At 41.9% G+C, this 24,354-nt stretch overlaps 1 protein-coding gene across 2 annotated transcripts in view; it reads right to left on the reverse strand.

Annotated features, from left to right (window-relative positions):
* The window catches only part of atg5 (ATG5 autophagy related 5 homolog (S. cerevisiae)), a 26,546-nt gene continuing 2,192 nt past the window's right edge, over window positions 1-24,354 (reverse strand). Inside the window, exons 3-9 of one of the 2 annotated variants that reach the window (XM_020093489.2) lie at window positions 23,958-24,135; window positions 22,921-23,048; window positions 22,183-22,261; window positions 21,315-21,477; window positions 20,001-20,095; window positions 11,345-11,462; window positions 1-2,688 (exon numbers count right to left, since the gene is read on the reverse strand). In XM_020093489.2, the coding sequence (XP_019949048.1) occupies window positions 2,552-2,688; window positions 11,345-11,462; window positions 20,001-20,095; window positions 21,315-21,477; window positions 22,183-22,261; window positions 22,921-23,048; window positions 23,958-24,065 (828 nt within the window). In that variant the 5' untranslated portion in view covers window positions 24,066-24,135 and the 3' untranslated portion in view covers window positions 1-2,551. Of the gene's footprint in view, window positions 2,689-9,126; window positions 9,278-11,344; window positions 11,463-20,000; window positions 20,096-21,314; window positions 21,478-22,182; window positions 22,262-22,920; window positions 23,049-23,957; window positions 24,136-24,354 lie in introns of those variants that run through there. The other variant, XM_020093490.2, reaches the window with a different exon arrangement.

The raw sequence follows: 24,354 nt of genomic DNA on the forward strand, positions 1-24,354 counted from the left end.
TTCAATATTTCAGCTCACTTTTATTAGTCAACAACCGTGTCGGACAAATGCTTTAAACGACATTTTATTTCAGTATGAGCAGATGTGTAAACAAAAAGCACAAGATGCAAACTTTGCTTAAAAAAAAAAAAATCCAAAAACATTTTCGAGCACATGTAAGATGTCAAACGACCGTGGCCCCAACAGCCTGCAGACTTAAAGCTAAACGCTCCTGATGTCTCATTATATCAGAGCCCAGTTCTTAAAATGAAACAAAACCAGATGCTCGTTTAACTTTGGCAGCGGAGAAAGAGGCTCGAGCTGAACCTGACAAAAACAGACGGTAAAACTGTTGAATTGATGAAGAGAAATCAACACCTGCTATTGAAAACATGTGTGAATCCATGTTTCTTTCCCGACACCCAGCATTTACGCTTTGCCTCATAAATAGCTGGAAGATGCTCGAATGCGCAGAGACGGTAAAACAACACCAAATTAAAAAACAAGTGCAAGTGCAGCGTTGTTCTCGGGGTCGTTTCACACCTTGTTTGTTTCAGAACTTTTCAGTTTAGTCTGAACCCAATTATCAGGTGTGAAAGGTTCCTCAGAGCAGAAGAGGTGTTCTGGGTCTGGATCAAACTGAACCATGGTTCTGTGGGTTTGCAGAGTGAAAACACGTTTTGGATAGTTCTGCTTTTTGGACCAATAACAGGAAGTAGAGACAACAGTAAACAATAGAAGAAGAAAAAGAGGAAGCAGCTGCAGTCTTCACCTCCGACGATTTAATGTTTGAACCACGACGACGACGTTCATTTCGGTACATTTGAACTAGTGTGGAGTACTGTAGTACTGTGGAGTACTGTGGAGTACTGTGCCTGAAGGTGCTGATGCTGGGGGTTATACCCTTTAAGAAGTTACCATGGCAACCAGATGCATTTTATTTATCTTCCCCATTCAAACAGAAAGACTACCACCCCCGCCCCCCAACTGACAACACGCTGTCTACAAACCAATCAGAGCAAAGGTAGACGCAGCCCTCGTAGGTGACGACAGGACGTACGTGTGTCAGACAAAATTCTTTAGTCCCTAAATTACAATGTGAAACCAAAACTAACAGATCAAACGAAACTATGGAACAAACGCACGAAGCTGATTCATTCTCTCTGGTGAGAAAACGATCTGAGTCGTTTTCACTTTGTTTTTGAGTTTTTAGTTTGTTTGCAGGAGCAGATTTCAGTCCACGTAACCACATCCACGGTCAATTCCACTTCATCACATTCACCAAGCAGCTTGTCTTCATTGCTGTTTGTTTGTCTTTTAGCAGGATGACGCAAAAACTACCGAACCCGCTTCCTTCACACTCTGACAGGTGGGACGTGGGACTCATTCACTTTTGGAGCAGATTCCAGGATTTCCCCCCCCCCCCCCCCCCCACTTTCTTTAACAATGTGTGATCCGGTATTATTTGACGTTTTTGGGAAATATTGCAGAGATCTTTAAAAGAACTATCAGGTATGTGCAGAGAGATAATATCTATCAACAGGTGAAATTCGGTGCAGATCTGAATAATGATCCAGGTCTCGTGACTCCAGATAATATTCCTTTCCACTATATCGGAGAATGGATATTTTTCCTGTGTTGAATTTGAAAATGTCTGTGTACGTGGTTTGTGTTTTACTGATCTCGATACATGTAAATGAAGTGTGGTGATAAAGCGGCCAAGTGACATGAAACTGAAATTTATCTCACAAGTGATGATGAAACAACGAGGAAAAAGAAAAGAAGCAGCACTAAAATTCGAATTCATAGACAGCAGCAGACGACAGTATGCAAACGTTTGTTAGTTAAGTTCCTTTTTCAATTACAAAATTAGACGTTGGGCTGATGATCAGTGATGTTAGTTCATATCCAAGTCTTCTCTTTTTATCATTGATCCAATAAACATAATAAACATTAATCCATGTTGGCGAAACCAAGAGAAAATCCTCAGAAACATTTTTCTCGGGCTCTGATGTAAACTGACTGTGTGAACGATGAGATGCTGATGATAAAAAAAAAAAAAACTTCATAAGGCAGATTCATCAGGTCTGGATGCTCCACTTCTCCGATCCCTGTCGACGGCACAGTCTTCGTCAGGATGGAGAGAAGACGAGGGTTCTCTTCACCTCATCTCCTCTTGTGGGAAGTGTGGTCATAAAGAAAGAGAGAATGAGGAGGTGAAGACAGCAGAGTAGAAAAATTGGACGTCAATCTCTTCACTCCGAGGAATCTTCTCATCTTTTCGGAAGGGGAGGAGGAGGAGAGGAAGAGAGGATCTCTTCCTCCTCCCGTCCTAAAATTAAGTTTTCTGAGTGGAGTAGTAGTGGTCGTAGGAGTAGAAATATAAATAAACAAGATGTAAAAGGAGGTTTGTTCAACACCTCCTTCACATCCTTTTCTTTTCATTCTGATCTCCGTCTCGTTTCAGAGTCTCGTTAGTTCAGACTTTCCACCGCTTCGCGCGCAGACCGTTTCCTGGGAGATGCGACGGGCTGGTGCATCGGCTGGTCGATCTATGTTTCATGGTGTCATCTCAGTCAGTGGGAACGGGGACAACGCAGATGTGCAGGAAGTTGTCAGGGTGGCTCAGGTGTTCGCTGAGCCACTGAAGAGGCGTCTCCAGCAGCGGCTCGATGCCGTGGATCACCACCTGGTAATGCTTTGACTCACCTGGATGGAGAGAGAGACGGAAAAAGACATTAAAAACAATTAGCCATTTATTTAACGTTCTTCTAATTTCAACGGTTTATAACTATGTATGAAGGAAAAAGAAGAAAAGCGTAGACACAGAGGATGAAAAGAGAGAGTAAGGAAAGGACAAAAAAATGGAAAGGAGACGAGCAAATCAGATTAAAAAGGGAAAAGAAAGCGATGAAAAGGAGAAATGAGAAGAGAAATAAAACTGGTAAACAAATGAAGGGGGAAGAGACGACCGAGGAGAAAAGAAGACAAGATAAAGAAAATTAGATAGAGGGAGAGAAAAGAGAGAGATAGTAAGATGAGGTGAGAACGACCACATCAAGGATCAGTGATACCGCGGGTGTGGTGGCTGAGAGAGAGTGAGGAGAGAAAGTGTGTGCGTGTGTGTGTGTGCGTGCATACGTGTGTGTGTGTGCGTGCATGCGTGTGTGTGTGTGCGTGCGTGTGTGTGTGTGTGTGTCAGTTATGAACCAGTGCAAAGTGACAGTTGATTATTTTAGCGTTCGTCGTTGAGTGCATTTGAATTTCAAACTTTCACTCTGACAGTTCGCACTTTCAGACAGGCGCCACCTTCGCTGCAGCCCGGTGACCTCCTCGAGATCGGCCGTTACTGCAAGGCTGCGACCGCAAGTCATCCGTTACAAGAAGCAGCAGCGTTCTCGACGTTCTCAGCCATCGTGAGAATTACGATTTGAATTTTAATCACGCCCGACCTTCATTTTTTCACATGAAGCCGTTTCACCAGGAGGAAGTGATGTCACGAAGCTTGAATCTAAAAAAAAACGTAGACCGTCAATAAAAATGGACGACATAACGGCTCCCAAACCAAAGCGTCTCAATCACCCCCTGGTGGCTGGCTGCAGTATATGAGGACATGAACCCTGCCTCCTCGGTGTTAGGTTGTTGTTATCACGCTGATGTTTGTTCAAGTTTGGTTTTAATAAGTGATCTGATGATATAAACACGAGGTCAAACATAATGATCGACGAAAAACTTGGTACGAAATGGCAGCGTTCATATCGAGGACGTTTTGGCTTCATTTACAAACCACAGCTTATCTCTTGCTCTTTGTTTCCTTTTTCTCTCTCTGAGTGATTTTCGTATTAAAATGCGAGAAAAAATGAAAAGTTAATCAAAGTGCTGTCTTGTTTCTGCATGACTCGTCAGAACTGATACCAGAAAATCACAAAACAAGAAACCACAAAAAAGAAGACAAACACTTTGACTTCACATAATAAAATCAATTTTCCAGGATTTGGAGACACTGTGATATTTGTTAAATATATTTTTTAAATGTATTACAACATTATTTTCACATTATTATTCAAACAGTTGTTTAAGGTGTTGTTATTAAGAGCTCTCTCCCTCCTGATCAAGTTGACGATGACTAATGTCACAAAGTAAAAACAGAGTGCCTTTAAAAAAAAACTGCATGCACACAGGTTATTAACATTTTCTGTCACTTTAGCTTTAAATATTATAATTTCCTACAAAGATGTATAAAAATATTCATCTTTAGGGGAAATTTAACTCTGGATTAAATCTTTTAACTTAACATTTTGCTTTGGTTTCACTAGAAACCCTTCAGACCTCGGAACATGCTCAGCTGTGTAAAGACCAATAAGAATTTTCTCTCACCTCCGTAGTGATTCATGTTTCGAGACAAATATTTTTGCAGTTTTTGCAGCATGAAGGTGACGCATGTTTTGATAGGCCTTAAAAACAGAAACCGTGTTTAAGAAGAGCATTAACGGGAAAACAGTTAATACAGCTGTTTCCACTGTGGTTGGTTTGAGAGACAGAGATTTTAATTAACGCTTTCTGTTTAATTTGAAAGACGGAATAAATGTTAGGGGGCATGCAAGTGCCTCTTCAGCTTTTAGCCAAGAATGACAACTTTCTCTCACACATTCAGGACATCTGCATGTGCGTGAGAACGACAGACAATTACGGGCCTTTTCCTGTCAATCACTTTTGACCTCATCTCTCTCACACTCACACACTCACTCACACAGACACAGAGACACACAACCCGAGTGTGTGTCCTCATTCACCCATCGTGCTCGTGACATTTTAGCTCCACGTAATATCAGGAGGGCGGTTGAGGCAGAGCGTTAACTGTCGCTCTGAGACGCAGCTCCGCCCTACACCTGCTGACTGGCGACAAACTGCAGTGTGTTAAAACTGTTCTTGAGAGAAATAGAGAAATTACAGATGTGCACACTCAGGACAGAGGTGTGTGTCAGAGGTACCAGCCTTTACTGATCACTGCTCCTTTAAAAATAAATAAATAATTAAATAATATATATTATATATATATATAAAATCAGAATGTCACACATACATCCAACAGTCACATATTTATTTTATCAAAATGCACAAGTTGACAAAGCTCCAGGATTTCTGTAAACCTATTCATAATGGGCTATATAATGGATATGTAACAATATATTCATATAATTTCACATTTTTACTGCAATAAAAATAGTTTTGCAGGGGAAGGCATCTCCTCTATCTCCTTATGTACACAGTGTGTATTTATGATGGTTTGTTTTTTAACGAGAATTGCAAACAGAAGAATGTACTGATTTCAGCTGCTGAAATTAAAAAAACGATTAACTGTAAATTCTAGAGAACATCTTGGTCACTGGAGCAAATGAATAAACCATGCAGGATGAGTGAGGACAAAACCAGCTCATTCACAAACAGGAAATATTTAGGATTGTTGGTAGATTAGAAGAAACCGAACAAAGTGGTGTCTGAGTTTAGTCTGAGGAGTGAAAGGTGGAGAACTTGTTTGTATCGTTGGCTTGCCGTACTAAAACCACTGAGCCACAGGTTTGGGAAGAAAATGGAAAGCAGCTAAAGTTCAACCTGTAGTTCCCGTCGAACGCAAGAAGAAAAGGAGCTTTACTGCATGTGTGGTTTTAAAGAAATAAATTAATTACTGAAATAAATTAGGTATAATCACAAAAAGTACTGGAGAGACCATTTGCTTGGATATTAGCTAACTAGTATTGAAAACAGTTGAAGAGGAAGTTGAAGAGTCATCGCTGAAATGAATGAAATGTCAGTTGAGATGAATGAGATTAAACACCGATGTTTAAACTCAGTTCATTTTAAAAATCACTTGAAGGGACAAACTTCAGTTGCATCATCTGCAGCTCTCTTGCGGTTTCTTTTTCTTTCGCCACCAGATGAGCTGGTTTTCTCTTAACTGTGCTTTACAGCAGGAGAAACACCGAAACACACTGATGCATGACGATATAAAATCAAGGTTTACATCTTAAAAAGTGTGTATTCTCCTCTTCAAAAATAATCCGAGAAAAATTATTGAAACTGTTGTTTCTTCTTCTTTTTGATTATCTACAACTACGATATAGTTCATAACTTACATTGGCGTAACTTTAAAAAGGTGATATTATTTTATTTTTTTTCACTTTGTCAGACGATTACAGTGAAACTGCTTCAAAAGTTTTACCAGATGTGAGTTGATCAACATTGAAGTCAATTTGGTCACAAAAGAGAGAGAGAGAGAGAAAATCTTCAGCTGCACAGAAAGTAAAAGGTGTTATCCCCCATAAGACACCAAGAATGAAAACACACTTTCTCTGGTTCACACACACACACACACACACACACACACACACACACACACACACACACACACACACACACACACACACACACACACACACACACACACACACACACACACACACACACACACACACACACACACACACACACACACACACACACACACACACACACACACACACACACACTTGGGTGGTGTTTCATACCAATCTCTAACTTTTAGCCCCAGTTCGTGCCTGACAAGAATGTGTAGGCGTGCAGGGGTGGGTGGAGTAGGTGTGTTTTCACAATCTCACTATGACAAAAGGGGGAAATTCACAGAGGGCCACGCCCCCTCGCACACACATTCTCCCACATACACACGCTAAAATACATATTACGATCATCATGAGCCACCTGCACCTACATCAAACAGAAACACATGGTCAGTCTTTATCGTATTTCAGTCATCATGCTCAGTTTGAATTCCGGCAATAAACATGTTGTTAACAGCTGCGACATCAAAACAGCAGAGACGTGTTACGTGTTACACTCAAAGTTCAGAAAGTAGAAAAAGGAAGGAAGGTGGAGAGAAAACAGCTACTCTTACAATTTCCAGTAATGTTGAAGAATGAACTTTGACAGTTTCAATTCGCTCATATACTCACATTCGTATCACAGGTAGCCGAGATCAAAGCGTTTCATTAAGCCATGTGTGTAAGCTGAAAGCTGAAGGTTGTGCTCCATGTAATTCTGACATTTCTGTTGTGATTTAAGGAGGAACAAAATAAACAGAAATGTATTCAGAGCAAAGACGGTGAATAAATAAAGATGGACGACACGTCTCCAATTCCTCCCAAAGTAGAAAAACCAAGCTAAAGTATCCCGCATATGGGCGCTTGTGCTCTTGATATCATTCGGAGGCAGAGTGAGTCCTGCTGATGAAAAATGATTAAATGATTAATATCTGGTTTTCTTTGGAAAGCAACTGCGACTGCATGAAATGGAACTAATACAACCACTGACACACACTCAGATACACACACTCTGATACACACGCCCTGTGGTTGAGTGGTGCACAACGTCTGGCCAAGACGACATGTTTTGTCAACCGAGCGAGGCCAACCACGATTTAGGAAGACCGCAATGGAGCGCGCTCCTCACAGCCAAACACACAGTCTGACTGCATGACTGGCAGCTGGTCACACTGACTGGTCATAACCGACTGTTGACGGACTGGTGCACAAAAATAACGCCTGGTTCTCAACTGAATATCCTTTTTTTCAAGGAATCATCGACCAATTTAGTCTAAAACATGTCAAAATTGTGATAAAATGACAAATACAATTTCCCACAGCCCAAGACGGCATTTTCAAATTAATAATTCTGTCCGACCCGAATATTATCAATCTATAGTTACAGAAATCAGCAAATCCTCACGTTTGAGAAGCGAGAACAAGCAAATGTTGAGAGAGAAAACTTCTGTTGATCGTGCATGAGCTAACTTTAAACACGATTTGCCTGGCATGAAAATAATAAACATTACATACTCTTTCAGTCAGTGTTAAGTCAGAGCCGCTCTACCCAGGCTCCACCCCTCGCCTGAATGTGCCGCACATGGTCCTGTTGATGTGAATGAGTCTGACCCGGACAATCTCCTGCTGCTGCTTTGCATGTGAAAGAAAACATCTGGAAAATGTTTGAACCCAATTTTCTGCACATTTTCTGGAATTCATGTCTGAAAACGACTTCAGAGATTCAAGCAGAATAGTTTTCTGTTTTTTTAAATGATTTTTAAGGTAAAATCTCAAACACCTTCCTGAATTCCACCAAAACGTCTGCAGCCTATTTACAGTAAAGCTGCACAGACACAATAAAGAAAAGAAAGATCTCAGCGGATAACATTTTAATCAACAATAGTGCGAGTCATTCAGCTTGAATTCCCCTGTCTGGTGCACATCTCACACACCCGCGCACATGAACCATAACCCACTATCTGCTGTATCAAAACCACCACTGAAACCAGCATATCCCCCTTGAGCACAAGATGCATTGGTTCCTGATGCAGCCATCGAGGAGAAGCCTGCCGCTGGTGAGTGGGCTGTACCACAGATGTGACTGAGATGGAGTGGAGGGGGCGTAAGGATGCTGTGGGGAGGGAGGGGTCGGGGTGGGGTTGTGGGGGCGAAAGGGGTGGGGGGTTTCCTCAGATTATTCATAGACAATAATCAATGTGGGTGTTTTCGTAATTAGGCTCACCTCCGACAAATCTGAGGAAAAATAAGCTCGCTTTATGAGAACTGTCTGTCGGTGCATGTTCGCTGTGTCATGTGTGGGCAGCATCAACCAAATTCCTGCCAAAACCTTGCTCAATAACACACCTGGCTCCAAAACACAAACACCAGACGGCAGCAGATGTCAATGCTGACCGGTTTACAGTCACATTCTGAGTTCTTCTCCCCGCAGCATGAGGCGGAACATCGGCCTGATGGAGTCACAGACTTTTTGGCCACTGCATGAGAATGATTAGGGAATTCCCGTCTTTTTTTCTTACTAACTCGATCCACCCCCATTTGTTTGCTGCGACTGGTTTCTGGGTCCCACAGGGGTCAACACCAATCCTCCTCTCAGACATAACAGAGCAGGAGACTGTTTGAAAAACTTTATTATTTGATGTTTGAAAGATCAGAGACACAGAGCACCCCAGCTTTTCTTTTTGTTATATGTTAGGGTCCCGACAGAAAAGAAAAGTCCTCTGAACTTGTGAACAATACTACCAGCAAACCCCCTTCCACCACCACCACTGCCCCGCCCCGTCCCTGAACACACGTCCTGGTCTCTCTAATCCAAACACGCCGCCATAATCCCCGGCTATCACCCGACTCATCTACCAGCCGAGGAAGAGGTGGAAACCAAACAAACGACAGGAGACAAAAGGGCCACTTTCACCTTGATCAGCCAGGCAGGCTGGCAGACTCCTCTGGGAGGGAAGAGAGCAGAGAAAAGCAGAGACTTAGCGTCAAAGACATGAAAGACGTCTACGGCAGACAGGGAAAATGTTGAAGACTACACCTGAGAGAGATAGACAATCAAAGGAAAAAAATGTGTCTTAGATCGTGGAAAATGTAGAGGCAGAAAGAAAAAGGAAGAGGAAGCAGATATCTCCACACAACAGCCACACAAATTTTAAACAAATGTTAAAACTGGCCAAAAACTACATTACAAATTAGATGAATTTAAAACATGTGGGGGTCAAATCATTGCACTTGGCAGCTGATACTGTTGAGAGATGTCAGGTGATGGCTGGATTTCACGCTGCCTGAAGCCAAAGACAAAGGAGGGTTTCAAATGTATCAGCTGTGCAACCATGACAAAAACTTCTGCAAGAGAGTAATTTAGATTTATCCCAGTGGAGGAAAAGCTCTTTAAAAGGAAAACCTCACGTAAACACTCAGAATCAACACAACAGCAACTTCTCATGAACCTGTTGGCATCGCTCTCTCATTGCACACGGCACATTAAGCAGAAACAAACAATGTTGGTCCTTTTGGTAAATAAGTTGCATCAACATTTATCGTGGTAACAACTACTACAGTCTGCCACAGAGTCCTTCCTGGATGTTTTGCACATGCGATTAAACAACACGTTCCACCTCCACTGTCAATACGTCTTTTTTTTAAATGTATTTAAAGAGATCTGGAAGATCTATTCTGGCTGAGCTCCGCGGTGCAGCCTGTGGTGGAAAACTGCAGTTACATGACTAGTACATGTGTAGTAGGGTTAGCGTCATCTCCGGGCCTGTTGCTATAAACATTTAGCTTCCTTCTTGTTTAGTCAATGCAGCTGCATCTTTTCAGTCACACTTTCACAAAATCTTATTTCTTTTATGCCATCAAATGTAGAAATGTAGAATAAAATAAAGCAAAATGTGAAAAAATGAGAGTGAATGTTGGACAGACAGGTCGGCAGGTACAGGGGAGGGTAATGCTTCTGTCTCGTCTGTGCAGGTGAGTCTCCTGCGGGTCCTCTGTCCTAACACACTATTGTCTCCTTATCTACTTCCTCTCTCCTTCTCTGCAGACCCTGTTTAGACTGCCGCTCTCCCTCTCTCTGTTTTTCTCCCCCTCTCCTCTGCCACTACACTTTGACTGTCCATATAAACACACGTTAAAAACAAAATATGTATGTTACAAAGTTGAATCAACACGTATTTGCTGATGTTGACAGTTTTACCTTGAGTGTTTTAGGATTTTTAAATATGTGTGTTGTTTTCTGCGGCACAATAATGTGGGATATATATATATTATTTGAATCAACAATCAATTGCAGCGACTCAATTACTGGGTCACTTTTATAGTTTCAGAAAGAAAACCTGCAACCAGCTCAACCCAGACCCAGCAAACAGCCCTTTTTAAACACACAGGGCTACAGCTTCTGGTATCAAGATTCTTTTTAGAGTTTTTATCTTATTTGTACAAATTCTAATAACTAACAAAATAAATAAAGTAAGTCTCGGCTCATCTTAAAAACTTTTATATTTGGAAGGTTATCAGGTTCACTGTATGTCATGAAATACACATGACAGTAGTTCTAGTTATTACAAGAAGTTTTCCTTCCACCTAAAAGAAGAATCTCTTTCTCTATCTCTTCATCATCACCTCCGCCCTCCTCTTTGTTCACTTGTTCAGGCAGCCGCCACTATTTGCCCTCATCTACCCCCCAGTGGGTGTATTATCAGAGAGAGTGGATCTCTGACATGTGTCGTGTGGCTGTGTAAATAAAATAAACCTGAGACGAGAGGTGCTTCTGTCTTCTCTCACTTCTGGAGGGCGACAGCGACCATATTTGATTAAGCAGGAAGAAATCAAACATGGCTGATACTGTACGTGACACTGTTATCTCCTGTAATGTTTAACATAAATAAGGCGTGAGTGTGTGGGTGATATTATCTTTTAATTCTCAAATTTGTCTGGGATTTCTTATGTTGTTCACTGTCAAAAATGTGTGTGTGTGCGTGTGTGTGTCTGTGTGTGTTCGTCCTACTTACCTTCATTTGGTATAGCATCTGGGTACATTTCTTTAAGCAAGTTGCCAAGTGTGTGCACGTTGCCTTCAGGTGAAACAGGGCGAAACAGTCTCTGGATGAACGGTCTATCGCTCATCGTCTGAAACAAATTAAAGCACGACAAATTAACAATCACAGCAAAAATTAACCATATTAAACTATTCTGCATCCAGAATGAAGTAAAGTAAGTGTGAACAGTAGCTCATGTTAACAACCTGCCGATCTGCCTTGCTTTATGATGAAGGATTACAAAGAAATGCAAAGAGGAGTTGGAAAAAGGTAAACATTCAAACAGACTTAAGATGCTTTCATTTCACCCTCCCCTTCCAAACATGAAAGAGAACCAATGGTGAACTTCAGTTGTCATGAAAACTCAAAAGGTTTTAGTTTGTCCAGTTTGGACGACAGTAAAAATGGCGGCCTCCACAGAGAGGACAAACCCTCCATGTATATATAGAGAGCCCGTTCTATGGTAACGAAAACAACAATTCATACAATTTAGATGATTACACTCCAGTAAAAACATCACTAGGATTATTTTATATCCAATTTCTGCCAAAAATTCCTTTCACCTACATCTTACACACAGGACCTTTATAAGGAGCCGTTTAAGATTTCAATATTTTACTCATCAGACATCAATTCAAGGATTTTCGGTAAAAAGGAGAACGGATGTCCTGCATGTGGGACTTTTTCAAATGAGAGAAAGAATAAATTTTAAGGTTCACTGGGTTGAGATAGTTAAATTATGTCAATGAGCAGCCTGATGTGAGCTGGGAATGTGGAGCTTCAATGAGCCTGTCTGCTCAGAATGTGGTATTTAGCAATATGCAACATTTTTACAGATGTTACAAGTGACGCTGACATGTTTTACTGATTAGAATCAGTCTGGAAGTCATTAACTTCTGCTTGAGTAAGTATTTGGCAGAAACGTCCACTTTTACCCAGACTTGAAACTCCTCTGTTTCTCTCAGAGCTTCTTTAATGGAGAGAACAGTGGACTAACATATCTCATAATATTATGTGACATCTCTATTGTTCCCTGAAGTAGAAATCCCCTGTTCCTCTTTTATTGCTCTCCAGAGAGGTTGGAGGTCACAGAGATGGTGATGTTCAAGAGTTTCACAGAGCAGCAAAATGGATTTTTCCTCCCACTGACCACCTCATCAACTACTTATCACAGTGATCTTATCCTGCTGCCGACTACAACGCAAACCACTCAGAGCGAGAGCAACCTCCAAATGACGAACAGTTAAACAAATGTGACATACGCAGCAAACATCCTCATGACTGTAATGTAGTTATCGAATCTAAAGCCACAACATTCCATGAGTGAGATGTGCGGGAAACACGGTGCTAAATTACCAGCAGACACCAGAGGAAAAACTTGTAAACTGCGTTCAGGGCTGGGGGGGTCTATTATCACGTACAGACGAGCACCGTTAACATCCTGAGCAGTGGGACTCAAATGCAGACGCTGACAACTGGCTGAAGATGAAACACATTTTGAGCTGCATTTTTTTTTGGGTCCTCCATCTCATCAATACAATCATTTCTATTGCTCTTAGTCGGATTAATAAAATGTTTAGAATTGAATTTGAATGCTATTTTAAACAAGCCTGGGGTATATACCTGTAAATGTAGCCTGGCGTGTATTTCTATCCAACTACAGCTGTTTTTAGACATATTTAGACTCCAGAAAACTGAGTCCAGACATATTCCGTGTGTTTTTCACATGTGAAAAACACAGCAGGAGATTGTTCGGGGCAGACTCGTTCACAACAACAACGACATTGTTCCAATGTAAAGGAAAATGTTCGGACTTCAGTGCAGGTCTGAAATGATCATAAGTGACTCTGTTGTGTTTTGGTCTCTGAGCGCTTCAAATGTGTGGGAGACCTACAACTCAACACTGTGCCTGAACGCCTCTCGTTCAGATAGCGATGGTGCAAAGCTCAATTTGACAGTTGACTCCAGAATATTAGCTTTAGGGCTTCAATTCCTCCTCATTACACCTGTTCCACATGTATGTGCAACTCATATGCACCAAACTGCTGAGATGTGTTTGACATACTTTTACGTTGCGCTCCTGTAAATCCAGTCACTGAATCTGACTCTGGTATGTCAGCAGGTGTGTTATTTTGTAAATGTCAAATGTCTCACTATCACTTTGCCTAATTAAAAATTCAGTGGTTCTAGTTACCATCCGACCCATGTCCTCAGGGCACGGAGAGGGCGTCGAGCGCTGGACATCGGCCAGGAGCCGCTGTAAGGCGAGGACTTATGTTTGCTCATCAGTTAATCAAGCACCTTTCTTTTCAACAGCACACACGCTAAATCTACTAGTTGGTTGTGAGACTGAAAATGTGTTAGCTGACGTTTGACTGCAGTAAAAACTTGGATGCTTTATTTGTATTGGGTCACGATTAAAGCTGAATAATAGTACTGACACAATTAAAGAAATGTAATAATCTATGATTTGTTTCAAATAAATAATCAAACAGAAAGCAGATTTACCTGATGTTTTATAAACTGATTCCAGTTTCTTTGACTGATTAACTAGACAAGAGAAGTTTGTCGATTAAATCATATCGATTGATTTAAGCACATCTTCTTACAATTCCATTCCATGAATAGCCAAAGAAAGGCAGTAATTGTGAGCTCAGCTGGATTCAAGTTCGAAATTTCTTGCCCACAAAGCAGCAGTGGGCGAAACTGTGGCATCGGAGGAAAATTTGGCGCAGGCAGATACCCAACCTGAGGTGTCAAACGGAGGGTCCGACACACAATAGGGCCTAATCATGAGGCTGTGAAAAGGAAACCGGCAAGGACAGGGATCGAGTAACCGAGCGGTAACTACACACCACAGGGCCAGGCGTGAATAAGCGAGAGGAAGGTGCCGGTGGAGGCGCGAAGCCGATGCTCAGGTTACACAGAAAGACTGAGTCACTGACAGGAACCCCGATGTTTCGTGCGGGATCATCACAGTGAGCCAGAGCAGAGAGAGTGCGCTAAGTGACAGCTACTTCTTTGCATTTTTTAATACCTGGCCATGAATAATTGAGCCTCTCACCACACAAAGAAGGGGCTATTGATCCCTGGGGAGAGAAGCGTGATACTGTTTGGATGGAGACACTTTTCTTTTCAGCTGGTGTGACACCTTAGCTGGCACAGCAGCACATGGCGACACAAAGAGAGGGAGGCGTCATTAGGATTCGGAGATGGCTCGCTCTCGCTGAATGAAAAGCGCAGCGGAACTCAAGAAGTTGCCTAATTGACGGTGGGGATTCAATCCGTCTAATTGATGGTAAAACAATGGACAGGGGTGGGGTGGGGGGTGAAGCACTGTCAATCAACGCGAGTTTCCGAGAATGGAGAGGGGTCAGAGAAAGCTTTCCACTGAACTCTGAGACCAACCTTCTTAAATTAAAATTCCAACCTCATTTTTTGCTGTCTTAATTTTCTCAGGACATGAAATGCACACCTGTGGAGGAGAAACTCCACCAAGGAACACTGAATTGAGTTTAAATCATTTATTGTTCAAGCATCACGCGAGGTTGACCTGTTGTTCAGTACTTCGCCATTCAGACGTCTCATTATTCTTATAAACCTCCACGTCACTTCTCCTAAAACCAGAAAGCTTTCTTTAGCTTCAATGCTTGAAAAATAACCATCAACTCATGAATTAAAAGCAACAGTTTGACATTTCCGCCTCCACCTCTTCTAACACTTTCTACCAAGTGTCAACGCAACGCGACATCACACTTTGCCATTTTGAAACCTCGAGTTTGGTACATTGTCCTGCACCTTCTTGTAGAAGTTACCATATTTGAAAGAGCAGATAGCAGAGCAAATACCTATTTTCTCAAGGAACAATTCATGGATCTTGTTTAAAAAAAAAACAGACACGTTTAGGGGACCGATGTGATCTATGGGTGTGTGTTATTCGGTGCAGCTTGTTGGGCCTTGGTGAAGGTATGTGCCTCCCAGTGACTGATACCACTAATTTCCGTACTTTGGAAGAGCTTACTCTTTAATGCAATAACCAAATAAACCACAGACATGTAAACAAACTCCTCTCCTCTCCTCTCAGTCTGCATGATGATCTGAAATCTTTCCGCTGCTCAGCAGAAGTGACTGACAAGATCTTTGTGACTGAGTCAAGGTTCTACTAGAAAGCAATACTGTAAATGTGGCAAGCATAACAGGCATATCACCTGCTGCCCCTGGCAGGATTACGCACAACTGTTTCCACCATTCCCATGTTTTGTAATTGTCTGTGTAGTCACCACTTCCCCCTCGTCTCAGTCAGCCATTACAAGCTATCTCGGAGGCAATAAACCTGCGTTCTTTGAGGCAGGCTGCCGCTCCAGCACCACAACACAGAGGTGGGTGGAGGTGAACTGACTGCTCTTGCATTGGGGGTTTGTGAGTAAGCACTGAGTCACAGAGCGGGAACAGAGAGGTCTACCTGTCGAGCAACAATGTAAGAGGTCTTTAAAGGCAGGATAGTAATTTTCACTTTCCGCGGAACGAGACAGTTGGCTCCCTCTGGCTCTTTAATTCACAGAGTGGTGTCACCGCTGGAGCAGGAAGATGCACTGGCAGCCAAACAAGCCCCGCCGCTGGCCGGAGCCAAGGGCGCGGCAGGCCGGTGCACAAACGCACACAATAATAAAACACCGGCTCAAGTGGAAGCAATTGAATTAACAAAGACAAATACATGAAACGAGAGACAGAAGCTTGCAACAAATAGATGTGAACTATGGTGTAGGTACATTAACAAAACTCGTACTTGTTCTTTAAGGAGTGTATCCAAATAGAAAGTGTATATGTGGATACATGTGCATTCATTACCTTTATCTAAATAATACATTTAAAGAAATAAAACAACATTCATCCACCACTCTCTCCTCATGGACCTCATGGATTTAAATTAGATCTGCACTTAATTTCACACACTCATAAATATCAGCCTTCTAAACATTCGTCATTTATTTCATCAAAATCCAGGAATTATTCTGAGAAATAATTTTAAATGTTGAAAAAAACGTCATTTCACTACATTAAAGAAAGTTAAATATTTGCCCCCTGATCCAGATCCGCACAAACATTTTGCAGTGCAGAGTAAAACATAACCCAGGAAACAATGTTCACAATGTCACAGATAAACAATTTATAAAGTCAAATGAAACTTTAATTAATAAATATCTAAGATTTATGACAAGGCCAGAAAGGTGGACAAACTATTTTTGTCCTTCAGGATATAGAGCAGCCACGCACGCACGCACACACACACACACAAACATACAAATGTGTTGTCCATGCCCATGAGGTGTCTTCGTCTCCATACGGAGCACAGGCCAGACGGAAATGAGCCCTCTGTTATTTGGACTGAGTGTTGTCATTAATTCTGTCTGCATCAAACACAGCACATGTTATTTACACTAAAGACCACAATCTGGCTTTGAAGGACTGTGTGTGTGTGTGTGTGTGTGTGTGTGTGTGTGTGTGTGTGTGTGTGTGTGTGTGTGTGTGTGTGTGTAGGTAGGGGGTGTTCCTGTGTATTAGACAGTCTCAGTCATCCACACTGACTTCTGAGTGCCAAACAGCTTTGTTCTTTCCAACATTTCTGCATCGTTTCTTCACAATCTCCTTTTCTTCTTGTCTTCATGGTTTTTAGTCATCGTGTTGAGTCTTGTCACAACAACTCACTGGATTTTCCTCTTAGCCAACAAGATAAACTCTGCAGCGTCACTATGCAACTCGATTTCACAGAACTTACACTCTGCTGTTCGTTTGTTTGCTCTGTGTTGCTTTTTAATTAAAAGATGAAGGTTTTTACAACTGCATCTCCATTTCTTTTGTTTTAGGCCATCATTCCTATCTATAATATTACAAATTGTACCCATTAAGTCAAATGTTAACTAAACAAGAAACAATCAGACAGGTGGTAAACAAATCCCATGATGGGCAAAACTCCAAAAATGCCACTACAGGTATTTTTAAGATCATTCCGAGCAGATTGAGTCTCTGCTCCTCTCCAGACTTTCCGAGCCGTCTCTGCTAGTAAACATTTAGCAGTTGTATGATAAAAACCACACCATCTCCGAAAACAATCCAGACTTTTTCAAAATTCATGCTTATTTTCTCCAGTGTGCTTTGAAATCACACAGCCAGCCTTTCAAGGGCTTTGATGCTCCGACTGTCACAAAACCAATATGGCTCATAAACGACTTTGGAAACTTGCAATCTGGCCACGAAAAAGGCTGAAAAGTAGTTGGAGCTGGGACTCTTCTCCCCGCCAGCACTTACATGGTTTTATAGCTGCAACAAGTGCATGTCTGAGAGGGCGGGCCGTGTTGGTCGCCCTGCATGTTTCAGTCGGCCACTTTAAAGACTTATGTTTTATAGCTGAACACAAGAATGTTTTTGTAGAAGTGTAAAATGGTTTATTTACACGCCGAGGATGTGAAAGTAAAAACACAAAGCATTCATGAGGTTTGTGAATTTCAGGCAAAAACAGTCCTCGCTGACAGTGACAGACAGCGGCTCCTCCACCCTCGTTGTTGTGCGAAATGTAAATGCAGCCATATGTGGAGAGCAGCAGCTCATATCTGCATATTCAATAATAAATCATCAAAGGGGGAAATTACCAGCCATCACACCAGATATGATTACGGAAATATATGCTTTAGGAAGTTGCATTCTGTTCTCAACAAAACAAGACTCAAATCATTTTAGGCCGAAACTATTTTCTGTCCTGTTTGCTGTTCCTTTAACTTACATGATTTTTCCTTACACGTCCTAACAGGCACTAAAGTTTAATGTCTTTACAGGACTCAATGACAGCGAGAGGCCTTTCTGTTTGTTGTGATTTGAGATCAAGGCTTAGCACGCACATTCAACTCAAAGCAGACTGTCAACATGTTTTTGTTGCAAAGATCCAGATGTTTTCCAAATCTTCATTTCCTTAACTACTCTGGATGCGACTCCTCAGTGTCCAGTGAGATTAGAAGAAGTTAAATTGCGTTTAATTACACTGTTGCTAAACATTCCCTCACAGTGCCATGTATGATATTAAATTAACTTCTTGGGTCATGTTGTGCGATTCCCGAACTGTTCAATACCCTGAAGGTTGTCCAATTAATTCTCCACACTGCCAGCTTTTCCTGATCAGAACTCCAGCACTTGACTGTGTTCCCCCGCTGTCTGGCCCGCAGCGTGCTAATGTTTTCCAGCCGCTTATTCATCCTCTATTATTTATTTTATTCCCATAGGGAATTTTCACCTGAGTCAGGACAAAGCTGCAGAGGTTTGACGGTAACAGCCGACATGAGGCTGCCTGTCCTCCTACGATTCCTGATCAACCCTCCAGTTCACCCACCGGCTAATTCTGCTTCAGTGGAATTGAACTGGAACTGAGGAGAGTCATGGATATCAAATATGTGGGGAAAAAATCAATAACCGGCAAAAAGCAACCAGGGACACGCAACACTGGCCTGAGTCAGATTAGGACAAGAGAGCACCAGTTAAACAGTGAACTCACAAACAGATACACAGAAGTTATGTTTCTTTTAACCTTACACTTAAACATTAGGTGAAATTTAAAAGAACTGGATAAGCGGGTTTGAGCAGATATCGAGCTCAAGTTAATCTGTGGCTGTCACTGTGTAGGCATTACCTCAGAAGAAGAGACTGAATGACTCTCAGACACTTACTCATGCAGTTTGAAGAACAGTATTATGTCAGCCATGAATGCTTTGTAGCTGATGTTTTGGCTAACAAACTGAGATTGAACAACAGAGCATTATTGGTTATTTTAGTGATGAGTGTCAAGAAACCCTTCAGTTGCACAATATGAAAGGCTGACAGGTAACAAGATGTTTTAAAGACCTGTCTGCAAATGTGCAAGTGCCAGAGGGGAGGATTAAATGTTTTTTTAGCCTCTTTTGGGGTTTTTCAAGAAGCATGAGACTTATAGGTTCAGTGTGTAGAATCTAGTGACATCTTAGTGTTGAGGTTGCATGTTGCAGCTGAACACCCCTCACCTCACCCTCCCCTTCCAAACAAATTAAAGAGAACCTGTGGCAGCTTCAGTTGTCATAAAAACTCAAAAGGTGTTTAGTTTGTCCAGTCTGGACTAATGAAAACAACATGGCGACCTCCGTAGAGAGGACCCCCTAAATATAAAGTATTTAAATATAAAGGGCCTTTTCTAGGGTAAAGAAAATTACAATTCATACAATTTAGATGAAACACACCAGTGAAAACATCATGAGGATTATTCTACATTAAATTTCTGCCAATAGTTCCCTTTCACCTAAATCTTACACACTGGACCTTAAAATGTAGAGTGAACTAGTTTATCAGAACCAGTCTGGTTGGAGGTGATTTTCCTGTTAAAGCAACATCAGACCAACATGGAGGGGTATTTATGTTGCCATCTGGCTCCATCTGCTGGGCTGACAGAGCAGAGACTCAAAATCCACTTCAACTATAAAGCTGCTTTCAGACGTGAACATTCTTCTGACACATTCTGGATGGGCTCTACCCCTAGGTTACCTGCTGAAGTGGCTTGTGAGGCCGACCTGGAGGGGAGAAGATTGTTGTTTAAAGTTCTGGCGGTGTGTGTTACCTGGTATATTCTGAAGGGGATGTATCTGAAGCCTCCGTCCTCAGTGGGATATTCCATCAGCTTCCGGTTCATGGCCCAGAACTGGTCAAATTTATCTGTGATTATGAAAACAAATAATTGTAAAATATATTTTGAGACTTTTTAAAATAAAAATGTTGTTTTTCTTTACCATGCGGTGCATAACAAAATGCAACAGACATCACTTTTGAGCCAATTATGTTTCAATATATTCATTCCTGACAAGGGTGAGCAGCAGCAGGTGAGGAGGTGGGTTTGTAAGAAATGTGATGTACTGGATAATAACGTCAAGGGAAACACATGTTGTAGTACTAAAGTCCATTTAGCAATAGTTATTTTGCTTCCTGACACTTTCAGCTATATCACAAAGCTTCATTGTCAAAATGAAGACTGGAATGTAATGAGGAAGAAGTTTGATGTTATAGAAAAGGATATCTGTGTTTACCTCCACCCATTAACGTGGAGGTCAGAGGTTGGATTGAGGTGAGGGGAGGTGCAGGTTTCAAACCCTGCACCTCCCCTCACCTCTCACTTTCACACTAACCTTCTGAAAATGTTTTCTCTCTCCTGGAGGGAACTTTGAACTACCTCTGTTTCTCTCTCTCTCTCTGTTTCTGGTCTCTTTTGGACGTGAAAGTTTTGGTTTAAGAAATGTTTCATCTCTCACTTTCATGTGTAACAAACTCCTCCTGTTTGGATCAGTTGTACATTTCTGTTTAAAAGTAACAATCGTTTCCAGTGAAAAGCAACGTGAACCACACCCTGAACTTTTTATACAAACAGTTCATAGCATCATCATCCGTTTGGCTCTGCAGGTTGCAGCCTCTCAAGTGTGAGGACTTTCCATTTAATATCAAAATTTAAATCTATTGATAGTCTTCAATGTTATCCTTGGGATTTCAGGAATGTTTTTTTGATTTTGACATTTGATGAACTAAACAATTCATCATGTTTTCAATATCAAACTGTTTGTGCAAACTTACTCAGAACTTGTTAATATATATATTTATGTTTCAGCTTTTAGGGAATAAAATCGTAACTTAGTAAAGACGTAAGTTATTACCTGCTAACAACTGCTGATAAAAAAATATATATAGGGCGACTACCGCAGTAGCTGAAGACGCAGCGAAGTATTTGTTACGGGCCACTGCAGGAAGCACCTCCATCACTGGTGGATGAGGCGTTTATTAAGGCCGCGCTTCATCAACTTGAGCTGTTCTGAGGAATCTCACACCACATGCAGGGTTCATCCTGTGTGTGTGTGTGTGTGTGTGTGTGTGTGCGTGCGTGTCTCACCGTTCTGCAGACCCATCCACAGCTGTTTGTGGTCTTTCTTCTGCATGTCGTTAACAACTTGGCTCTTGTGCTTGAGGGCGTCTGCCTCCTTGATGCTGGACATGAAGTGAGCCTCGATCACAGAGTTGGACGGACAGTGGAGGAGGTCACGATCTGGAAAATTCTGACAAACATTCACCATAATTGCATTTTATTTGAAGCTGCATTATCCATCTACGTATTTATTTTTTACCACTTAGAAGCAGAAGAACTTCAAAACAAAGGGGTCAAAATATTAGTTTTCAAAGGTACAAATCTCATTTTTGTGGTTGTTTAGCTGTTGTCCCATCAAACTAAATCAACACACAGTCGCGTGGTTTTGCTTTAGAAACAGAGACTTTTGTAACCAATGATGCACGCGCCCACGTTCTCTTCCTGATTGGCTCTTATTCATCACATGAAGCGACTACCAGCCCTGAAGGCGAAGCTCTGCCAACACTTATACACTTACAATTCCACCTCCTCGTAGCTTCAAGCAAAAAAATCCCTGCTCTTACATTTCAACATTGCTGTTCCTCCTTCGTAGTATTTGCTGTAACTAAGTGACCCACTGCAACGTAGACAATCTACTTCCTGTTTACATGACCAGTGTACTTGAAAAACTCATCTGGACCGACGGCTGTTCATAATAATATATGCTAGTGTGATGAAGCCATAGTTTGGTGCAAATTGGTTCAGTGCTTTCAGCTTAATTCTACTAACAGATAAATAAACAGACATGAGTGAAAACAAAAGGTCATAAGCTTTAAAAGGCTAAGAAGCTAAAATAGAATTGATATAGATAAAAATGAATTGTTTCTACTGTGCATGCTCAAACATTCACACTTACTTTAAAGTGCACGGTGATGCTCCAGGGTAAGACCGTGTTGGAGGCGTGGAGGTCAAAGAGAACTCCAATTGGATAGTGCCTGCAACCAGGAAACGCAAAACTTTTTAGTGTCTACCTGAACTATTCCAAAGTCCTGGGGTGCATGCAGAAAGCTGACAAACTAATGACATTAATCCAGAAATTAATCCTATTAAGTCAAAAAAACTGCTTTTCTCAAGTCAATGCAATAAACTTCTGTAAAACCAGATGATGTTTTTCTCACAGAATTTTAATTATAATGAAAGATCTTCATATAAAGCTCCAGCAAACAGAACTGGTGTCTCTTGGTGTATTCTTTATCTTTATGTCTAGATCTAGTTTTCACTTTCTGCGTATTTTTGAGGCTTTATATTGTGCTGCCACACACACAGTAACCATTATAGTCATTTAGTTCTAGATCTGATAAAGCCAACCAGCCTGGTAAGAGATGAGAGCCAAGGTATCTGTAATTACCATCAGCTTATGCGTCGCTGCTCACTGAGAATGAATTGACTCATAGAGCTTCTCTCTACAGGTGGGTGTGAACACACTCTTATAGCTCTGACTGTGTGTGTAATAATGTGTTTAAATTAGGCAATTCAACAAGGTACAGAGGCGAGGCAGAGATGATTTAAAGTTACAAGAGACAGATTTTATGAGATAAATATTCTGCTCTGATTGGCATTTGTGTTGTGATACTGTAGGTCAAAGTCCTCTCACCATTTCAGTGGCGTTCCTTCATACTCTAACCACATCTCCTCCACGTCCTCGGCCTTCATCACTTTGAGAAAGTGTTTTTTCACTTTGTCTGTGACCAGCGTCAGGTAGCTCACCCTGGGCAGCAGCAGCTGCAGAGAGCAAAGAGGGGAGAGAGAGGAGACGCATCATTAAAACACTGCAGTCTGTTCCCGTGCGCTGGCATTTGAGACTAAATTTAGATATTTCTACTGTAGGTACAACTTTTGTTTCAAACAAAACCATGAGAGAGAAAAGCTCCCTTACCTTAAAAAGTACTAAATGTTTAGGAACATATCCCAGACCTGCCTGTTCAGCACCTGTTCAGGCTTTATGGTGGCTGGTCACTTCCACACCAGGCTACGTGACAGTGCGTTAAAACTAAACAAAATAACAAGTTGTAGGACAGGAACTTGCGGCACCTCTTCATTTTGAGCTGCAAGTTTAAAACATGCACTCCGGAAACTATCTGGAGGGGCTGTATGTGGAAACACACATGTCCGAGTCAGCTGCTGCAGACATTCTCTGGAATTTCTCCTGCCAACAACTTGTGATTTCTGCAGCTGAGTTTTTTGTCACGTCTTGACTCCTGCTGCTCTACCTTAATGTTCCAGACATCTAAAATCTCGAATCGTGTTGTCACTTTCATTTGCATCTTCGACGTGTGTGGCTCCTCATTTTCATCGTGAGATATAAGTACTGTTTTTATAAACGTTTGTGTGTGTCACTAGTAGAAATGTAATCACTTGCTTTCTGTGAATTTTCGGGACATTTTTTCCTGCTGTGTTCTCACATGCACTCACACAGGAACACTGACATTTAACAGACGTCTGGCAGGAACAGTCTTGGAAATACCAAGAGCAGATGGAAACATGGAGTAAATGATGCAGTTTGGAGTTGGATTAGAATGTCGGGGCTGACCATCATAGTGGTGAGTAGATCATGAGTGGATTTACTGGGTGAACTGTCCCTTTAGCCTCGGGTTTAGTGGCCGGGTGATGTCACAGAGCACCTGTACTCACATAGTAGGGCTCGGCCTCTCTCTCAGTCACCTCGTCCTGGTTCAGGGTGAAGCAGGCGGGGATCCGGCCGAACCACACGTCCCTCAACACGTCCTTGTCATCTGCCATGCTGCCTCCGCTCCCAGTGGCACATAAAGACCCGGTTCTCCAAACACTGGAGGGACAGGACACCTCCCGCCTGTCGACAACACAGCAAAAACACAAGACGGTCAGGAAACTTCCAGCAGCTCAAACCCGCTGCGAGAGCGGCGGTGCAAGCACCAGCTAGCACCGCTTCACAGGAAGTTCATGTTAGGTGAGGCAGCGAGGTCGTATTGAACTCATCAGGGGGGGGGGGGGGGGGGGGTTATTACCACGTTATTAGTGGAGTAGACGGAAGTTGATTCACAACAACAAC

The sequence above is a fragment of the Paralichthys olivaceus genome, chromosome 13 (assembly GCF_024713975.1).
Source record: "Paralichthys olivaceus isolate ysfri-2021 chromosome 13, ASM2471397v2, whole genome shotgun sequence".
Lineage (NCBI taxonomy): Eukaryota > Metazoa > Chordata > Actinopteri > Pleuronectiformes > Paralichthyidae > Paralichthys > Paralichthys olivaceus.